General features: G+C 38.2%; 1 protein-coding gene across 7 annotated transcripts in view; it reads right to left on the reverse strand.

Annotated features, from left to right (window-relative positions):
• atf7ip (activating transcription factor 7 interacting protein) overlaps positions 1–16,862 on the reverse strand; it is a 42,737-nt gene that overhangs the window by 17,339 nt on the left and 8,536 nt on the right. For 2 of the 7 annotated variants that reach the window (XM_016295698.1, XM_016295697.1), the window contains exon 1: positions 2,845–2,925. The exons of 2 other annotated variants lie outside the window; for them this stretch is intronic. In XM_016295698.1, the coding sequence (XP_016151184.1) occupies positions 2,845–2,910 (66 nt within the window). In that variant the 5' untranslated portion in view covers positions 2,911–2,925. Of the gene's footprint in view, positions 1–2,844; positions 2,926–3,287; positions 3,372–6,544; positions 6,569–8,133; positions 8,250–16,862 lie in introns of those variants that run through there. 3 more of the 7 variants (XM_016295699.1, XM_016295700.1, XM_016295702.1) reach the window with 3 other exon arrangements.

Below are 16,862 nucleotides of genomic sequence, written 5' to 3' on the forward strand. Positions count from 1 at the left end.
TTATTTTACCATAGTAACATTTAAATTCTGGCTTAAGTAAATCTTTTATCTCAGTTTTTATTATTAATTTAAAATGAGACAAATCTGCTATTATTTTAATCTCCAATCTGTTATTTATCAGTTCAGATAGTTTTTTAATGCTTTGATTACTAGCAGAAGACACTAACCAGTTTTAAATTCCAGTTGCGCAGATCGGGCACGTTGTAACACTGCATTACAATGTGCTATTCTATGACATTAGCAATGTAATTTACACTATTTACTTTAATTAATTTTAATGAGAAACAATGAGAAACAGGTGAATAAAGACTGACAGTCAATGTTTAATGTTTAGAAATTATTATTTCGAGACATGTAAAGCATTTTTGCTCGTTTATGTGGGCCGTCCCAAGCATGGTTGCAATGTGTTAATTGTCAAACTCTAAAATCAGATTATTTTTAATTCTTAAAAAACGCCATTTTATTTGAAAAAAAATAAAAAAAAAAATAAAAAAAAATATATATATATATATATATATATATATATATATACAATATATTTTAGTTTGTCTTGTAGATTTTTTTTCATTCGATCAGATAAGATTTTAAGCTGTCATATGGTCAAGTTACAACGTACACCTCAGATGTTACAATGTGTTCCATCTACGGGGCATGTTGTCACATTTCACTTCCCTTTTTTGAGGGTAAATAAAGAAAAACGTATAGACCGTAATTATAAAACAAAGCGACATATTTCTACTAGACAAGTGTAAAATTACTGTGGATAAAAAAATTATATTCTGAACCCCATGTGGATATACACAAACTGAGAAAGTCTCCGGCGGATCTCCTCCAAATTCGGGGGATCGCTTCAACCTCGAGCAGCCCTCTCGAACACCACCCTCCACGCGTCGGTAGCCCCCCGGGATCGCTAGATCGGTCGGCGCCGGACCACGAATTTAACCACCCGTAACTCCCGAAACCCGGGGGCTATCGACGCGGCGGTGGTCTCATTCGAAAGAGAGCCTCGAGACATACACTCGATTTGCGTTCGAGAGGGTTCCTTGAGCTGAAGAGATCCCCTGAATTTGGTGAGGATTCGCCGTGCTGTTACGGAGATATGGCCGTTCAAAGTTTCAATGGTTTTCCATTGACTTAAGCTTTAAAGCGTTTCATCCAGGTCGCCAATAGCAAACAATTCATATCGGCGGCATATTCACCGATACAGATATATCGGCGACAAGCTCATATCGGCAAAACGATAGATCGGTCGGGCTCTAGTTAAAAATATGTTGTTCGATACAGATATATCGGCGACAGGCTCATATCGGCAAAACGATATATCGGTCGGGCTCTAGTTAAAAATATGTTGTTCACAAGACCCTAGTAGCTATCATTAAAAGTTCATTCGGAAAACTGATTTGATATAGCTTTGAGGGGGAAAAAAACTGTTTTAATGAGGAGACCAAACTACATTTCATAAAGCATTAGTCACACACCTAATGTTCATCCTTTGCTCTTCATTATACTATATTAGCACCAAATAAACTGAAAAAGTGGATTTTATTCTTGAAATCACTTAAAACTACATCATGCCTTAATAGCGATTTCCTGTAGGTTCGCAAGCTGCTAAGAGAATGTAGCGCAAGTACAAGTGCAGACGACTGGCAACGGAATATGTAATATTTACAACAGTGAGTGCCACTGGTGAAATAATAACATTAAAACAACCTAAATCCATCTTAAAACCCTCAATCACAACAACTGTTTGCATAAAAATAGCTTCCTCTAGCAACTACTTTATGCGCAGCCTGCTAATAACAGACACAACTGACAGCAACAGGCTGAAACGAGTTCACACCTTGCGTGTCTAAAAACACTTGGGAGGATTCTGGTAAAGCAATTTAACTAATCAGCGGATCAAGCTGTCAATTTTATTTTCTCATAAATGAACTGATTCTCAAGTTTCCTATTTAATCTTTACTCCGCACTTTCAAAACTGTACTAAAATTGCCATTCAGATGTGTGAAATGGAAAATATTTCAGGCAATGGAGCTTAAACTCCTCTAGAATAACAGGAACCAAACTTAGCAGTAAAGTGTGCAGCACTGCAGCTACCACTCAGAGCCAGACTTACAGCGACATAGCTTTAAGTGCCCCTCCTCCACTCTGCCATTTTATACTCGCAGCTCTACACTGCAATAACACAAAATGGCCACCAGCTCAGCTTCTGGCAAGCTAAACAACTGCAGTTGTACTATCCACATGATGTAAACCGGAATAGGCGATAGCATTTAAATGAAGTGGCTTGATTTCACAAGCGGTCTCATTTAGCCAACTTGCATAGAGCATGCGTTTGACTCTGTCTGGTTCCAGCAGCTGATTTTTTCACGTAAAAAAGCCGGCTTTCAATCCATCCTCATGAAGGTTTCACCAACGATGTCTTCCATCAACCAAGGCTTTGAATCCCACAAAACAACCTGATGTGATAACACAGAGGTGGCCTTGTCTTCTTTCGTGTCTTCTGGGCAGTGTAAGGATTTTTCAATTGACACGTCAGGTGCGTATTGCTCCTCTGCGCTGTTATCATCAGTTTTCTGGTTTTGCTTCATTCTGGTACACTGGAGTTCTTCGCTTTTATAGGTACTCTTCAATCCACGTGTTCCTTGTCTTCGACGACTTGTGCTTGATGAGTCAGTTATAGAACAGCATTCTCTACACATTAATTATGCATGGGTTGGCTAATCTATATATTTTAATTAAATAGATCTACAAAGTTTTACTTCAGAAATTAAAAACATTGATATTAACAGAAAAGGCCTGTTAGCTCTACCTCAAGGGTGCTCAATCCTACTAAAGATTTACCTTTGTGCAGATTTGGTTTTGAAGATTCTGATTGGTTCCAAAAAAGGACCTGAACCAGCTAATCATGCTCCTCAGGATCCCCTGTAAATTACCACAGGTGAGTTAAAAGTGGGTGGGGCCTAAATTCAGATGAACGAAAAATCTCAGGACCGAGTACCCCCGAACCACAAATAAACTGGTTAATCAACAGACTTTTAACACATATGTTAGACACTCATCAATATCATGTTATGTAGCCAAATATGTATTCTCTAAACAAACAAACAAAAAAAAATGCTTTTTAGCATTTTTCCGCTAATGAAAACAAAAATCGCAATCACTTCTCACTGCAATAAATTACATGTAGATACATTGTGCAATCTAGTAATATAAACCACACATTCACAAAAACATTTGTATGAAAAGAAACAAAATGACAGGAAGACAGAGAGCTGGGAGCTTACACTGCTATCCTCAAATGCAGGCCACCTTCTGCTTGGAGGAGAAATCTGCAAGCGGGACTAGCCTCCGTGCGATCAAAAGCCTAGCAGGAAAACTGAGCAGAGGTGGGGGAGGGGCAGTGCTAGGGCTGTACCATAGATTTTACAGGGGTGCTACTTTTATTTATGTTAATAAATATTGAACACACTAATATACAGAGTTTGACAATGATAAATGAACTGTACTAGACTGTTAACTCCAAAGGAACTAAACAAGACTGTTCTCTTAGCAATTACATTTTTCAGGGTTTACTTTTAGATTTGTTTTTTTTACTAAATTAGCTTGGACAAACAGACATGTTTTGAAACGGAATTGACACTGAAAACTGTTCAAACACACATTAGGTCTCAACATATCAAACTAGCTGAAATTAGTTCTAGAGCACAGTCACACTGCAGTGTAGCTCCACCCTCTCGCTGCAAAGTAACAGCAGAGCAGACAATGGAAAATTACTGGGGAGTATGGATCATACCATTATATGGGCTGAGAGGGGGAGACACTCCTAACTTGGATGTTACAACTGTCCGAGTTCCAAACAGACACTCACTACAGGTCATTTCCATCGGAGGTCCAACTAATCAGTGGGTTTTTATGCATGCCAAACAGCAGTGAGGTGTTCCAATCAGAGCCAACCGGGTGCTGAAATATATACGCAGTAATTTTTTTTAAAATCTAAAAATACAAATAACTTGTGAAATTAACTTGTAATGCAGTGGTTCTCAAGCGTAGCCCATGATTAGTCGTGACTCAAGCACGTCTAGGCACCTTTCCTCAACGAGCACACAGAGTACATGGAGGGGAGCATTGGTTGGACTCTACCATGTTTGTATTTGTCTTTTATATAAGGATTAAGAATTAGTAAATGTAATAGAATTGTTTTTCTAGTGTAGAAGATAAAATGTTAGAAGAGAGAGATACATATATAGAGAGAGAGAGAGAGAGAGAGAGTCTGCAAGACCTTGCCATGATTTAACAAGCCAAGACAAACGCTTCAAAATAACTGCAAGCTTTTTATTTAATTGCGCACTGCAAAAAAAGGGCACAAAAATATTGATGTATACGATAAAAAAAAAGCTGTCATATTTAAGTGTGGATAAAAATCATGGATAAAAATGCCCTCCCCAATGCTGCATAGCATGCAGTCAAAACTGTAGAAAGTAATAGGCAAGGAATGCACTAGTTCTAAAAAGAGGGGTGTGAAAATTCATGGTCCTTTGCATACAAAGGAAGAACATGTTAAAACTGCCTAAACTGTCATTCAATCATGATTTAATTTTAGTGTATTGCTGCATTCACAGATCATAGCTTACTTCTAAATGGAGGCATATGCCAACCTGCTTCTCAACAACTAGGAATTTGGCAATTCCGGTGTAGCACTAGCTGTCAGAATTGCTAATCAGATTGGTAACCACAATAGTTTCAATAATCAGAATCCAGCTTTCAGAGCGAGTTCTGAGCCTATATAGCCATTTCAGTATAGTACAAATTCACAAATGACAAAAATAATTAATTTGAAATCTCAGTAAATTTATGCCTAAATGATGATTCATATCTGTGTTTTGTTCTTCATACGAATTCTGGACACAGTGTATCCAACGTGTTTTTGATTTCTCTAGTTGATGCCCCACATGCTTATTTTACCCTGCATAAGTAGCCACAGATTCTTCTGCACCGCTAATCAGAGGCAGCGACACGTTGCTGCTGAATCTACAGCACTACGGCAGGAAACAATTATAGTTGAGCTGAGTTTTGAGCTCACAATCTGAAGTGAATGTGAAGAGAAAGACCAAGAACTGCAAAATGCAAATACTATAAAGAGACAAAAATCAACATCTTTTTACTGCATAATTCTCACTGACTGCACTGGAAACATTGCAGTCTGATGTGTGAACGAATTACTATGTGCCGCTTCTTTGTAATGAATCAAGCATTTCTGTTTCAAACTTGAGTTATCAGGTTCAATCAGTCTCATGACTCGCTCAATGAATTAACATCTGACTGACTTAATGACTCATTGTCAAGTTAGACATGTCCAACTCAGAATGAACAGAGAATGGAATTGACTAAAACTTAAAACTTCACATGACGTACTGAGATGCCAATACAGAACAAGTAAATGTTACTGGAGCAGATTCCAGCTCACTCACTTACCATTAGCCAGGTTATTACAGGTTACAGTTTTTTTTAAGTCAAAACATCAATAAAATCTTTGCCTTTGAAAATTGGCCAGTGGAATTTTAGTTTTAAAAGATATTCATTATTATTGCTGTTGGGATATTTTTTTCCTAGGGAAACCATGAATAATTTAAACACTGAGAAACTGTGCTGATCTAGCTACAAAAAAACATTACTGATAATATTTGTATACATTATTTATTGGTCTCTTATTTTGCATACTAAAAATTTAATTGGTTTATTTTTATTTTATTTTTGACTTTCAGTATTGTGTAACCAGGGCCGTCCTTAGGGGGGTGCAACTGGTGCGGTCGCACCGGGCCCCGCAGCGAACGGACCGAGGGGGAATTCCGCTCCACCCCCACATCACACCGGGCCCCGCGGCGAACGGACCGACGGGGAATTCCACTCCACCCCCACATCACATCCAAAGGTTGCGGGTTCGAGTCTCGTACCGGCAGGGATTGTAGGTGGGGGGAGTGAATGTACAGTGCTCTCTCTCACCTTCAATACCATGACTGAGGTGCCCTTGAGCAAGGCATCGAACCCCCAACTGCTCCCCGGGCGCTGCAGCATAAATGGCTGCCCACTGCTCCGGGTGTGTGTGTGTGTGTGTGTTCACTGCTGTGTGTGTGCACTTTGGATGGGATAAATGCAGAGCACTAATTCCAAGTATGGGTTGCCACATGTCACGTCACTTTTGTTTTTTAAAATAAGGACGGCCCTGTGTGGGACTACTAATATTCTTGGTGGCTCTTTAAGCGTTTGTTTAAAATTAAGTTAACTAGGAGTTGCTTTTAAGAAAAACATCTACATTAATAAATACAAATATTATGTATGAAATGTATGGAAAATCAATTAAAGACGTAATCAAACAGACGATGAACACTATTAACAGCAATTATTATGACGCAATCAAACTTATAGCAAAATTATATTGCAATAACAATATATAACAGAAGTTCTTAAATGCATTTTAACCACTATTCAAAACAGATTCCTAAATCTGTATATTACAATGAAAAATCGCTGCAAAATTACTTGCCATCAACATGAAAAACAAGATTGGCCAAGATCTTCCCCAATCCTGACTGAGAAGGAATGGAATATCCCATTTTCTAAATTGCAAGGCAGCACAAACATTAGGAGGAGCTAATCCATGCCAAAAATAAATGGCAAAGTAGTATTAGAGAGTGCTACTAGTGAAATCGGTACCAACATAACCTGAATTCTTCGTAAAAATTTACAATTCAATAACTTCCTTTAAGGGGGAAAAAAAAACAGCTTTCCTCTTGTAATGCTACTGTACGCACAGCCTGCTAATCACAGACACAACCTGCAGAAACTAGCTGAAACCAGTTCAGACTGGCTTAGCTGTGGGTTGTAGATCTCTCTCATGTGTCGGTTTAAACTGCGTTTCTGCTCAAGCTACCAGATTGAAAAAAAAAAAAGGAAAAAAAACAACATCAAGCTACCAGATTGACTTTTATATTAAACTAATCTAGATTTTCCTTGTTGTGTGATGAATTACTGTGTTCAAAAACCAACAGAATTATCATACAAGTACATGAAATTAAATATTTAATGGATTAAAGCCTATAAAATCCTTCTAGAATGACTTGAACCAAACACGGCACAACAACAGTAAACCTTGCACACTGCAGCCAGCACTCAGAGCCAGACTTACAGCGAGGTCTCTTTAAGAACCCTTCCCCCACTCTGCCATTTTATGCTCGCAGCTCTGCACTGCAATAACCCAACATGGCCACCAGCGCGGCTGCTGTAAAGCTAAAAAAAAAAAACCTGAGGTTGCTCAAATCACAGGAAGAAATTACAAAATTAAAATAAAGTGGCCCAGTTCCAGGACTGCTTGATGTAGTGTTTAGCTTGCATGCAGCATGTTCCTTTGCGTCGGATTCTTCTGGTTCGTTGCGTCAAGGTATGAAACAGTTCGTCCACACAGGAGCTGAAATTCTTGCTTTTAAAATTTAGTTGAAAATTTTAATTATGCTAGATTATCAGGGATGTACTGAGGTTGTGTTGGAACACCGTGTGTTCAGACATTCAAGCCTTGTTATCCCACCAAATGATGTCACGTGATAGAGGTGGTCTTTTGTCTTCTGGATAACAAAGATGGTTTCCATTGACATCAGGTGGGGGCTGCTCCTGGGATTCTTCGGAGTTATCAGATCATACTTCAGTCTTCTGGCTTTGCTTCATCCTTCTGCATTGGAGTATTAATGGGACACTTTTAAAGGGTTGTCTCTTCCATCCATGCAGGTGTTCCTCACCTTCAACACCTTGTGCACAGCGAGTGATAGTTATGGAGTAGCAGCAATGTCTCTGGACATTATTATTATTTGTATGGTATTATTATACAAATTTTATAATCAATGATTATCACTGCAAGTAGTTTTTTTTTTGTTACTTCACTAAAATCTAGTTTTGAGTTAACACCTATCTGATCCATAGTTAACAATCATTTTAAAGTGATGTGCAGCTTTACCGCTTTTAGTATAGACAAGCTGTAACACAGGGGTGCTCAATTTCACTCAATCCTTTGATTCCTCAAATCTTGCCCTGGAGGGCCAATGCTCTGCAAAGTTTATTTCCAACCTGATCAAACTCACCTACCTGTGATTTTCTAATGATCCTGAAGTCATTGATTAGCATAGTCAGGTCTGTTTGATAATGGATTGAGCTAAACTCTGCAAGAAAGTGGATTTCGTGGATCAGATTTGAGGATCCCTGGGCCTAGTCTACTATAGTTTATTTCGGCCTCTAAACAAGCACACAAGGTAGCTAATCAAGGTCCTCAGTATCTTGTAAATTACCAGCAGGTGTGCTAAGGGGGGCTGGACCCAACCGCTGCTGAAAGGAAAAGCTCCAGATGCAAGATTAAGTACACCTGAAACATATCTGCCAAAATCAACTGATTAAAAACCAATCTACTGCTTAAAGTAAATGCTAGCAAAGTCGTAACATAGCTAAACATGCATCATTGGCTAACACTTTCACGCTAATGCTAAATCGCAAGAACCCCACTCACTGCGTTAATATTACATTTAGTTGATTTAACATATTTTGTGTAGTTATATAAATACTTTCAGAGAGAAACTAGTGAAAAGACAAACATATAAACATGAGCAGGAAGACAGAGAGCTGGGAGCTTACACTGCTATCCTCAAATGCAGGCCACCTTCTGCTTGGAGGAGAAATCTGCAAGCGTGCGATCAAAAGCCTGGCAATAAAACTGAGCAGAGGTCTGGGATGAGCAGAGCTAGGGCTGTACATATGAAAAAATATGAAACCAGCTGAAATTAGTTCTAGAGCACAGTCACACTGCAGTGTAGAGGTCTTCACGGGTCCACTTGGATCCGAGAACCCGAGGGTTCGGTATAAGAGGCCTTGGTTATTTAAAATAAACATGCTTTTTCCAAATGGACCCGATTAGACCCGAATTCTTTTAAACTATCCCGAATGCATAGGCTACTTTCACTTTCGTGTTAAGGGAGGAAAGCACATAGAAAAGGAGCATACATTTGTAACCTTGCACACAGAAATCATGTTATAGATATGAGATCCATCAGGAAAATCCACTCGCTTAATTTTGCTGCCTGTTCATATAGGGCTTTTCTTTTTTGTGTGCAGAAGCCTTTCGCCGGAGATCAGGTTGCAGACAACACTAGTGAATCCATTAATTATTAGTAGAGCTCGACCGATATATCGTTTAGCCGATATTATCGGCCGATATGAGCCTGCCACCGATATATCGGTGAATTTGCTGCCGATATTAATATTTTTTTACAGAACATATAATGCAGATAAAATGTTTGAAATGGTGTAATTACTTAGTTTGTCCAGCAGAGCGCGCTCCATTATTTGCTACTGGCGACCTGGATGAAACGCATTGAAACTTTGAACGCCATATCTCTGTAAAGGCGCGGCGAATCCGCACCAAATTCGGGGGATCCCTTCAGCTCGAGGAACCCTCTCGAACGCGAATCGAGTGTACGTCTCGAGGCCCTCTTTCAAATGCGCTCGCGTCGATAGCCCCTGGGGTTCGAGAATTATGGGTGGTTAAATTCGCGGTCCCGCACGACCAATCAAGCGATCCTGGGGGGCTACCGACGCATGGAGGGTGGCGTTCGAGAAAGCTCCTCGAGCTGAAGGGATCCCCCGAATTTGGTGGAGATCCGCTGGCGCATTCGCGAGATAGTGACACCAGCCAACACTTTAACTTCAGTAAGGAGGTCTCTTGTTCAGGCAGCAGCATTCAAGTGTTGGCTTATTCGACCGTAAGTGCCCTGCGAAGTGGACATTCCAGTTCCAAGGGAACGTACACGTTACATTGAAAGGGCATTAAAGTGCGCGAGATGTGAATTTATATTTATTTACAGAGGTATATTATGTCACACTTCACACTTCTCTAGTAAGTTTCGTCTGTGTGTGAAGACAGTAGCGCAAATCCATGAATGAATGTTCCAAAGTGAAATAAACTTCAATGGAATAAAGTTGAATGGAATTGAATATCTTTGTCACGTCATTATAAGTCTTTGATCACCACATTTGAGTGATCAATGCAAAAAATGTGTTTATGTATATATATTCTGTTTATGTATATACTATATATAATACTAGTCAAATGTTTGGACACACGAAACTAAACTTTTTTTACTCCCTAATATCGGTATCGGCCCCAAAAAACCCATATCGGTCGGGCTCTAATTATTAGGCTATCGATTTATTTTTTATCAAACAGTCATGTTTATTTTTCAAATCGACTGATCACAATTGAAAGCGAGCTCAGAAATAACTTGTATCCATCAGGCAGGCACTAATCTAAAGTAGCCTAATAAAAAATTTAATAAATGTTAAATAAATCAAAGTAATGGAGAAGCGGCCAAATCAGTCAGCAGGGCACCGGGATATTTCCTGATTGACTGCGGGGCTGCAGGCTGTACACACGTCAATGCCATTTACGTTCGGGTCCAGTCGGGTTCGAAATTAAATGCTGTCGGACTCGGGTCTAATTTAATCGGGTCTGTCTTGGGTCAGGTTTTTCTTTAAAAAAATGTATTTATGCACGTCAGGTTCGGGTAAGAAGTGATTTGGTCGATTTGGGTCGGGTACAGTTTTAGGACCAGAGAAGACCTCTACTGCAGTGTAGCTCTTGTTACCAAGTAACTCATCAGAGCAGACAACGGAAAATTACTGGGAGAGTTTGGATCATACCATTATAAGGACTGGCAGGGAGAGACACTCTTATGGTCGTTACAACTGCCTGAGTTCCAAACAGGTGTCAACTACTTGCCTGGGGTCCACTTACTCAGAGATCCGACATATCTGCCAATCAGCACAGAGGTTATCAGCATCTCCTCTAATCAGTGCCCCTCACCTTTAACAAATGTGCGCACACATAGGCACACAAAGATTTGTTGATCTAAAAATACAATTGTGGAAAAAATAAAAATCAGCAATGCAGCGGTTCTCAAGCGTAGCTCATGATTAGTCGTGAGAGAACTCAAGCACATCTACCTTAAGGAGCACACAAAGAGAACATGGAAGGGGGAGGGGAGCATAGCTTGGACTATGTTTGCATAGGCGTCTTTAAAACATGTTGCCTTCTACACCAATAAACAATATCCTCTGGATCCCTACTGTATCCTGCAAAACCAGACTGACACAATAAACTGTCCTCAGTGACCAGAATAGCCTGCAAGACCTCTACACGATTGAACAAACTCTTGCGTTTCCAAGTACGAAAACACAAATTAAGTATAAGATGAGAAACAGAAATAAGTAACTAAATATTAGTGGGGGTAAAACTCATGGACGTGAGAACAATCACTCACCCCTCCCCCACTGCTGCAGAATGAGCACAGTCGAAATGATAGGAAGGACAAGCACGGATCGTACTACTATTTAAATAGGGGAGTGGTGACAGAACTTCCTTTAATGAAAGAAAGAACATGGCAACTATTTAAAATCTCCGCCATTAGCATTCAGGCCACTGGAACCCTACAAAATCATATTGTGAATATAAACACATTCTCTTAACTCTGATGGAAGGACAGACTATGCAAAAATGCCAAAGAGGATTCATATGAAATTTTGAATCAAGCTCTTCCCTAATGCTAATACATTAGCAATGCAATTCTCCATGCAATTTTCAGTGTACATTGCATCTAGCGGTTTGATGTTTTTGGCTACCTCTCTGGATGAATGCACACATGGATGTTTTAATCTGCATGAACAGGTAGCCACAGTGTTTCCTGCACTGCTAATTAGAAGCACCGATGCACCTCTGCCGAATCTACAGCAAAGGATTTTTTTTTTGTTGCCTAGCTATGAGCTTGCAGTCTAAATTGAATGATGACAGAGAACAATATATGCATATAGACTCCTCATTTTACACAGAACTGCATGGCCAAACATTGGTTGATTAAATACAAATTTAAAACGTGTTATTCTATCATTTCTATATTTAAGGTTAACTTACAGCAGCTATTACTTGAAGTCAGTTGTTTGTTACGAATGCCTTTGTCACTTGAAAATAAAATAAAACATGGACTTTCTTAATGTATTGTAGCTGTGATAAGCAACAATTAATAAAAAAGTTGAATATCATCAGGGTGTAAAATGAAATTGCATACGCTTTAGAAAATTAAAGCTGCTGCTAAATTAGGAAACAACTGTGACGCCTGGCGCTGGAATTATTCTCTGTTTTTTAGGTTATGGAGAATAATAGTACAATATTTGTTGCTCTCTACTCCCCATGCAATAGCTTTAGCTTCATACATTTAATACTGCCTAAAATTTATACTATTCCTTCTCCATTTTTTTTGGTTATTCTTATTTGTAAGCTGCTCTCAATAAAAGTGCCTGCTAAATGAATAAATATAAATGTAATGTCAATGCTTTTATATTTGCTAGTGCATTATAAAAAATAACTGACATTTTGTTCACAAGAGTTTTAAAAGCTTAAACATTACTATTCAATACAGACTTCTAAAAACTGCATATAATAAAAATTGCCTAGAGACAAAAAAAATCTGCTGCTAACATGACCAAACCCCCACCCCAGTCCTGACTGAGACCGAAGGCGACTAACATCTGGAAGTGGAACATACCATTTTCTAAATTTCAGGGGAGCAGAAGCATTTGAAGCTAATCCATGACAAAAATAAAAACCGAGATATATTAAAACAGAGAGAATTGTTGGTTAAATACTTTACAATGTAAAAAAATCATCTAATGCAAGAACAATGTGTAAGAAAACAGCAATCATTTTTCAATGCTACTGTATGCTCAGCCAGCTACTCACAGATATGACTGGCAGAAACTGGCTGAAACCAGTTTAGACTAGTTCAGTTATTGGCTGTCATAGAGCTCTCATGTATCGGCCAGAATTTTTCTGGTAAAAGATTTAAGATTTAATCTGATCTACCATATTGATATTTAATTATAAAATTTCACAATTTTAAAGTGATCCATGATTCTCATTTGTTAGCAATAAGATGTTATTACTTTAAAAACCCCAAAAATTGTCAAGCAGGTGTATGAAATGGAACATATTTCATGCACTAAAACTTAAAATTCCTATAGAATGACTAGAACCAAACACGGCACAACGGCATTGAAGCATGCACACTGCAGCTACCACTGAGAGCCAGACTTCAGCAAAGTCTCTGTAAGAGCCCCTCCCCCATTCTGCCATTTCATACTTTGGATTGCAAAATGGCCACCAGCTCAGCTCCTAGCAAGACAAACAGATGCAACTGCAGTATTCTTGTGAATTAAGTGAGAACAAACAAACATCCAAAGTCTCTTGATCTCAAAGGTTGTCTAATTTAGTCCACAGACCGAATTCATCTAGCACATTTCTTTAACCTCAGGTCAAGGTCATCTGTGGGCTTACTGTTACTTTTCATAATTCAAATCTTTTTTTTATACGGTTCCAACAAGTTTACACAACAATAAAATTAAGAATGACAGATTTAACTACCTCTCCTTTTCCGTCATGTATTGCAAAGCCTCATTCTGACAGCAATTTAACATGAAGCTCACCAAAATAAGAAAGTACAGAGCAAATATACATAATCACAAAAGACTGATTTAACATGCAACTGAAAGTTGCTGTGTACCAAAAATGCTGTTGGGAAAATATGCATTGCATTCTCAGCAATGCCACAAGGGGTGCTAAAGCAGACAGTGTAAACTAGGGCAGCAACAAACTATTATTTTGGTAATCGATTAATCTAATGATTATTAGAATGATTAATTGACTAATCAGCGATTATTTCACTGATTAATCGGTAGGCTTTGACCAATTATTCAGCTTTTGCAATTCGGTAAAATATTGAGTACATATTCTTAGGGCTGCACAATAAATCGAAATGGAATTGAGATCGCGATTCGACAGAAGCAGCGATTGTCATGTGTATCTTTCAGTAAAGCACGGTTCTGTGATCAGCAGTAAATCTCCATCCAAAGGCCAGAGGGCGCTCTCACTCTAAAACTCCAAATATGCCTCGCAGAAGAAACCCAGAAAATGCCTATCGCTGCAGCTGAATAAACAGAAGATTCAACTGCTTTCATTGATTCAACGTGACTAATAAACACACGACTACGGCAATATACGGTTTATCTCTAGTTCTTGTTATTATAATTTTCATCAAAATAAAGTATATTTATAATGCAATGCCTTTATCACTGCTTAAATACTATGAAATATGTTGCGTGCCTTATTCTGTGTAAGAAGCCACATCTCACAGAAGGATTTATTTCAAACACTCGACTGACGTTATAAAGTGAGTTTGGAGTAAAAATATGTTATTAAATGTGGTATTTTCACATGCTTTCAGATGGAGCAGCATTTACTTCACAGAGCCATAGTTCACTGAGAAGCTATGCAAACAGCTGTCATTATCGTGAACGATCAATTCTTAATATAATATTTTTCCCGGGTTTGCATTTAAATAACTTATGTACGTTTTATTTCTCTCCAAATTGGCTCTGTGTGGGTGCTCGTGAGTCTACGCGCTGAGATGAGGAAATGGCTCCTCGCTTATAACCTGTGTTTGAAAAAGCAGCACTTGCCAAAACATCTTTCCTTGTAATGATTTGCAATGAGAAGTGTTTCAAAACTAGTTGTCCAACAAAAGAGAACATTATAACATGTTTTTATTCCACAACATCAGTTGAATGTTTGAAATAACTTCTGATGTGCCTTAAAATTATTTCTGTAATAAAGGCTATGTCGATTATCAATGAATTACAAATATACTTAATTATTAAGAAAATACTCGAGATGGCTTGAAGAACGCATATAAACTATATATTATCGAAGTCGACTATTTATTGTCTTTATTTCATCATTCAAAACGTTTTAATCTTCTTTTTATTCAGTTACAGCGATAGATGGATGTCTTTGTGCATATTAAGGATTTCCTGGAATGTAATAAGTTCTATTAATTCTGTGATGCATTTGTGGAGTTTCTGCGCGAGGGCGCCCTCTGGCGTCCAGTATGAATGAAACAGACATTACATCTCTCAAAATAAATTTTAAGTAGACGTATAATAATCCATGTAAGAAGTGTACAGAAGTTTTTTTAGAGATGCATTGTTTGACCGGCCAGTGATCGGAATCTGACGATTTTTCGCAGAGACTGACTGGCCGGTCAGTCTCACGTCTTGCCGATTCCGAGCCGATCCTTTTATTGCCAGCAGTGCTATATATTGTGTGTCTCCGAGCAACACACAGCGGTGTTTCTTTACTGAATGAATCCACGTTTTTGAACGAATCGAGTGAGTCAATAATTCAGTGGCTTATTCATAAGGACAGTCACTTACCTCGTTTCTAAATGAATCGGCCGTTTGAATTAATTGGTTGAATGAATGAATAAATTACTCACTCATTAAAACAGACATTTGCCACCACAGACTGGTGGTTTAGCCATATTTAAAAGTATCATTGAATTTTTCAACATTTATTTGTATGTTTTAAAAAATATGTAAAGCATTAATCTTATAAAATTATTTATGTTTATTATGTTTGCAGTGTAAATGCATTTATGGCACCTCAGCTTCATCAAACTATCTGTGTAGATGCATCTAATGCCACTTCAGATGCAGCTTCTGTTTCCTCAGCAGTGGAAAGATAGAGTTTGTTAATACTAATTTCATTTGAATGGTAACAACTCTACAGTTTCTTATTATTCTAACTGAATTAATTGAAACAAAGAAAGAATTTGAATAGAAAGATGACACCTTTAATAAGGTTAGGGGAAAAAAATACCATTTATAAACATGGTGGGAAATGACATCAGTTTTGCTACATACAGCAACTCATTTAAGTTATCTATTTCTTGCTTGAATCTACACCCTACACCACTGCTTAATGAGTGACAGCTGAGTAATATCTGTAGACAACTGAGCACTGCATCTTTAAAATATTCATTCAAGTCATGCAGTATCAGATTATTAAAGTGGTGATGTTATTTACCAGAAAAACCCCAAAGGATGTTGCTCTTCCAAAAGTATGAAATTTTTCAAATCTGCAAATTTTCAAAACTTGATACAGAACTAAATAGGCACGGAGTCTGCAAAAGATATTAGGCATAATTTGTTGAAAATCTAATTTATATACCATCTAAAAAATCAAACGGTGAAAAATCCAGACTAAAGTTGGGTGCACACTCTGCGATTTATAGTAGTCCTTTACGAACAGGCTGTATAAAAATTATCGCAGCTATAAGCCATGTCACACAGTGGAATCTCAGTTGTAAATAATGTCAGGCTGTACAACATTTGAGCTTTACGTCATCAATCCATGACAGGTTTGGTGAAAATTAGTAACGTTCACATGCGGAACTGAAATGGTGGCTAGCAAGTAAAAACAATCTCTAATGTTAATTTTGATCATGGCTTGTCTTGAAAAGAAAAAATGGAACAGGTGTGGAGCAAGAGGTGGTTTGTTGTTGATGCACTAATTGCATCATAAGGATTTTTGCTCCTAATGTATTCTTGATTTGACAGTCATTGTAGGAGAAGCCTTACTGCAGCACTATGCCTAAAAACCTCGGACACTGACATAAGTTCATCAGAAATAAAATTTGATCGCCATGGTCATTAATCAGCTGTTGGTAGGCCTGTCGCAATAATCAATATATCAACTTACCGCACAATATATGTACATGACCTCAATCATTTTTGGTGACACAATATATCGCTCATTATATTTACTTAAAAATGAATGTCACCATGCTTTGTACATTCCACTTGCGCCGGAGTCTTTTGCAGCTTCTCGTACATAACGTGGTGGTCATGAGGTGCTAGTTCAAATTTAAAACATGCTTCTA

This window comes from Sinocyclocheilus grahami, unplaced genomic scaffold (genome assembly GCF_001515645.1).
Source record: "Sinocyclocheilus grahami isolate Dianchi unplaced genomic scaffold, SAMN03320097.WGS_v1.1 scaffold339.1, whole genome shotgun sequence".
Lineage (NCBI taxonomy): Eukaryota > Metazoa > Chordata > Actinopteri > Cypriniformes > Cyprinidae > Sinocyclocheilus > Sinocyclocheilus grahami.